Source organism: Cynara cardunculus, assembly GCF_001531365.2.
Source record: "Cynara cardunculus var. scolymus isolate 2C chromosome LG 13, CcrdV1, whole genome shotgun sequence".
NCBI classification, from domain to species: domain Eukaryota; kingdom Viridiplantae; phylum Streptophyta; class Magnoliopsida; order Asterales; family Asteraceae; genus Cynara; species Cynara cardunculus.
Window position 1 is genome coordinate 11,541,663 of NC_037540.1, and position 4,209 is coordinate 11,545,871.

The following is a 4,209-nucleotide window of genomic DNA, read 5'->3' on the forward strand; positions in this document are numbered from 1 at the left end:
AAATCCAAAAAGAAATTAGGGTTTCACTTCAACCCAAATCGAGATCAAATCCAAAAAGAAATTAGGGTTTCGCTTCAACCCAAATCGAGATCAAATCCAGTCGATCTCCTCTCCCATCCGGTTTCTATTTTCATTTCGATCTCCCTCCTTTCCAGTTCTTTCCCTCGATTTCGTCCATGTGATTCGTCGCTGGTTGCTACCACTTGGTTCGCTCCTCATATCTGGTTTCAGAGAAGACGGCACCTTTCTGGATAAGGATTTGATGGCGACCGGCGAAGCTGTGGAGGTGACCGGCGATGGCGATGGCGACCGGCGATGGTGACCGGTAGTAGCTGTGGAGGTGACCGGCGAAGCTGGCGATGGTGGCCGGTAGTTCTGCTGCGTGAAGAGACGAGATGGGAAGAAGGGGGTGGGAAGGGTAAAATTGGAAAAAGAACGGTCTTAATGGTTGAGTGAGGTAGTAGATGCAAAATGGTTAAGAGGTTATTGTAACCATTAAGAGGGTTGTTTTTTTTGCCAAACAGACCTAACCTCTTACCAACAAACAGCCCCTAAGGAGGTTTCTAATTAGAATTTCATGACCATGTTAAGTCGTGAGAAGCTAGCAAACACCTGAATGAAGGTATATCTATCGAGCGTGTTGGGATGGAGATCAACTAAAACGCTATGAGTTGCGCGTTCTTTCTGTATTTGGTCGATCAACTTTTAGGAGACGTAAATTATGTATAACAACTAGGGGTGCTCATGGGTTGGGTTGATCGGGTTGAAGACATTTGAACAACCCAACTCAATGCTTGTGCTTTGAAAAATCTTAACTCAACCTAACCTAAAGTGCAACCCAACCCAACCCGTACGGGTTGGTCGGGTTGATACTTTGATACATTAAACTATTCTTCTAACCTTGAATATGTTATTTTTCTACTCATAATTTCTTTTTATCATCAACCATTTCATACTTCTTACGTATGTTCATAGTTACTGAATATATATAGAATGAGTTATATAGAGATTGAATAGATTGAAAATATGTGTATATGAAGAGCATGCGTGATAGTGTAACTGTCTAATGTATATATTAATAGAAATTTAACGATCATATTAAATTCAAGAAATAAAAGGATATCGGGTTTATCGAGTTAGGTTGGGTTCAAATAATAGCAACTCAATATCAACTCAATACCTACGGTTTGAAAATTTTACAACTCGATTAGACATCGGGTTGCTTCGGGTCGAGTTATTTTCCGTTGGGTTGGGTTGGTCGGATTTTTAAGCACCCCTAATAACAACTTTTAAACCTGTGCCGGAAATGCAGGAACAGGGGATGCTGAAGAAGAAGTTGAGTTGATGAATCCAAGATCCATGGCAACAACAGTTGGTTATCGAATACAGTGTGCAAAGTTTATGATTCTTTCGTTTCCAACAACGAGACTTGTTCCATTCATGTGTCTTCCTTAGAATAATCGTTTAATATCGTTATGCTATATAATACATTTAAGAATGCGTTTAATAAAATTTTGCATGTTTTTATTCGATTTTTGACAGATAGAAAAGTTGTTTCTATTTTTTATTTGTGTGCGTTATTTTTGTGATTTCCCCTCATTAGAACATGTTTAGTAAACTTTACTAGTTCTTTTTTCATTTCCATACGTTAAAAAAGAATTACTTTGTTACCTATGTTAAAAACAATATATTATTCATATAATTTACTATGACCCTCCGATTATTAAATGTTACAAGAACTATAAGGGTGGTGTCTGATTGATTTGAAATTAGGCTTAAAGGTCAAAAGTATCTGGAGGAACAAAAATCCTCTTATCATTAAGGAAGAACAAAAATCCCCTTATCATTATGGAGGTTCAAATACATTGACTTCAGGCTACCCATAAAGCAGATGGTTGTCTGGAATTAGTCAGAACGAGTTAGATATCTAAGTTAATAAAAAAATGTTATAAAAATTACGTGATAAAATTAAAAACTCCAGCATCAATTGAAAAAATATAATTTTTTTTAGTTTATTACATTTCAATCCATTTATATTTGTTTAAAAAAAAACTTCATTTTTATCATATAAAAAGATTTTAACTTAGAAAAAAAAAACTTTACTGGTATAAGCAATTTCTGGAATGCGACTGTGTTGCAGATTATCCTTCCTCCCAACCGCCATGTTTTCATACCAATCCCTTTCCCTCCTACCACCGAAAACCATATTATCCGCCGCCGCATCCCTCACCGCCTCCGCCCTCCTCCTTCGAACCATCGCCGACGACCTCATTCCCGCCGACATCCATCACTACTTCCGAAACCTCTTCAACCGCCTCTCCACCCAACTCACCGTCGTCATTCAAGAATCCGATGGCCTCACCCCCAACCACCTCTTCCAATCCGCCAATCTCTTCTTGGCCACCAAGTTATCTCCCACCACTCTCAGAATCAAAATCCATAAACCCGAAAAAGACGACCAATTCACCGTCACAGTCGATCGCAACCAACCCATCGTCGACGTCTTCCAAACCATCCAATGCAAATGGATTTTGCAAACCGAATCGATCGAGGTACGCGGTAATCGGGACTCGAATTCTCGATCCGAACTTCGGTTTTTCGAGCTGAGTTTTCACAAGAAACATAAGGAAACGATTTTGAACAAATACCTGCCTTATGTAGTAAAAAAAGCCAAGGAGATTAAGGAGGAAAACAAGACGGTAAAATTGCATACGGTGGATTATAGCGGAACCGATTACTGGAGCTCGGTGGTTTTGAACCACCCGGCTACATTTGAAACCATGGCTATGGATGTAGAAAAGAAAGAAGAGCTTATGGAGGATGTTGATATGTTCATTAAGAGGAAAGATTATTATAGGAGGGTAGGGAAGGCATGGAAACGAGGGTATTTGTTTTACGGACCACCTGGGACCGGGAAGTCGAGTTTGGTTGCAGCCATGGCTAACCGACTCAAGTTCGACATCTATGACTTGGACTTGAGGGAGGTGCAATGCAATTCTGATCTCAGGAGATTATTGATTGGCACAAAGAGTCGATCTATACTTGTGATCGAGGACATTGATTGCAACATAGGGTTGCAAAGTCGAGAATTCAACAAGGAAACCGCAAATACGGATGACGATAAGGTACGAGTATTGCCATTTTTGGCAACCACAAGGTCACTTTTTGAATAAGTCATTCATAAACTAGTTTTTTGAAAAGCTACCCACACCGCTTATTTTTCCATTTTTTCCAATTATACCCCTCATTTTATATTTATCGACTAACTATTCAGCTAACAGCTAACTTATCAGGTAGTCTTACCCTACATAGTCAATAGCTACCATTTCAGTGCCACAGAACCTGCATTGATCGTGGCTACATTGATGGTTAATATGATATATATGCTTATGCTTTGTTTGCATTGGGTGGCCAGATAACTTTATCAGGGCTACTCAACTTCATCGATGGGCTGTGGTCGAGTTGTGGGGATGAACGAATCATAGTGTTCACAACAAATCACAAGGACCGTTTGGACCCAGCATTGCTGCGGCCAGGTCGCATGGATGTGCACCTACAGATGTCTTATTGTGCATATGGTGGATTCAAGATACTTGCATCTACCTATCTACAAGTTAAAGAGGAGGAACAGTTGGGTTTATTTCGAAGGATCAAAGAGCTGTTAAACAAGGTTCAAGTGACACCTGCTGAGATTGCAGGAGAGCTAATGAAGAAGGGTGAGGATGTCGAAATCGTCCTTTCAAACCTCATTCGATGGCTCGAAATGAAGGAAGCAGAGATTATGACTGCTAAATCACCATCTGTGCATCATTAAGATCGTAGGGGTTAATGGGTTTTATATGTTTGTGATTTTTTGGATGATTATACGTTGATGGAACCTATTTGTAGAGTACAGCAGTTATACAGCAGTTGATTGTTGCAATGACATCAATATGGAATCAGAGCCTTTTGATCACACTAGTGTTCTTATTAATCTGTTGTAGGAGCTGAATTGATTTCGTTTTTGGTACTGAGTGTGATCTTAACAATCAATCTGTTGTGGGAGTTGGATTGCTTCCGATTTAAAATCTACTTGAACTCTTCTTAGCCCGTATGGTCTATGTCCGGTTTGAGAACAGCATGCTCACACACCTCAATACTGATAGACCCCTATTGTATTGGAATTAGGCGTAAGCATCTTTCTAGCCTGCATATTCGTGGAACTCAATC

The 4,209-nt window shown here is 39.7% G+C and overlaps 2 protein-coding genes across 7 annotated transcripts in view; both read left to right on the top strand.

Annotated features, from left to right (window-relative positions):
* The window catches only part of LOC112525351 (inositol-pentakisphosphate 2-kinase-like), a 22,951-nt gene extending 21,421 nt beyond the window's left edge, over window positions 1–1,530 (top strand). For all 6 annotated transcript variants that reach the window (XM_025135451.1, XM_025135446.1, XM_025135444.1 and 3 more), the window contains one exon: window positions 1,313–1,530. The gene's annotated coding sequence lies outside the window, so the exon portion shown is untranslated. The remainder of the gene's footprint in view (window positions 1–1,312) is intronic.
* A 632-nt stretch (window positions 1,531–2,162) lies between these two features.
* On the top strand, window positions 2,163–3,955 carry LOC112525536 (protein HYPER-SENSITIVITY-RELATED 4-like). Its single transcript, XM_025135702.1, has 2 exons — window positions 2,163–3,125; window positions 3,416–3,955. The coding sequence occupies exons 1-2, from the start codon at window positions 2,163–2,165 to the stop codon at window positions 3,812–3,814; spliced, it is 1,362 nt and encodes a 453-aa protein (XP_024991470.1). The 3' UTR covers window positions 3,815–3,955.
* The last annotated feature ends 254 nt before the right edge of the window (window positions 3,956–4,209 follow it).

Coding starts and splice junctions, on each gene's coding strand:
- LOC112525536 (XM_025135702.1), top strand. CDS start 2,163: ATGTTTTCATACCAATCCCTTTCCCTCCTACCACCGAAAACCATATTA. Junction 3,126..3,415: donor CAAATACGGATGACGATAAG/GTACGAGTATTG, acceptor TTGGGTGGCCAG/ATAACTTTATCAGGGCTACT.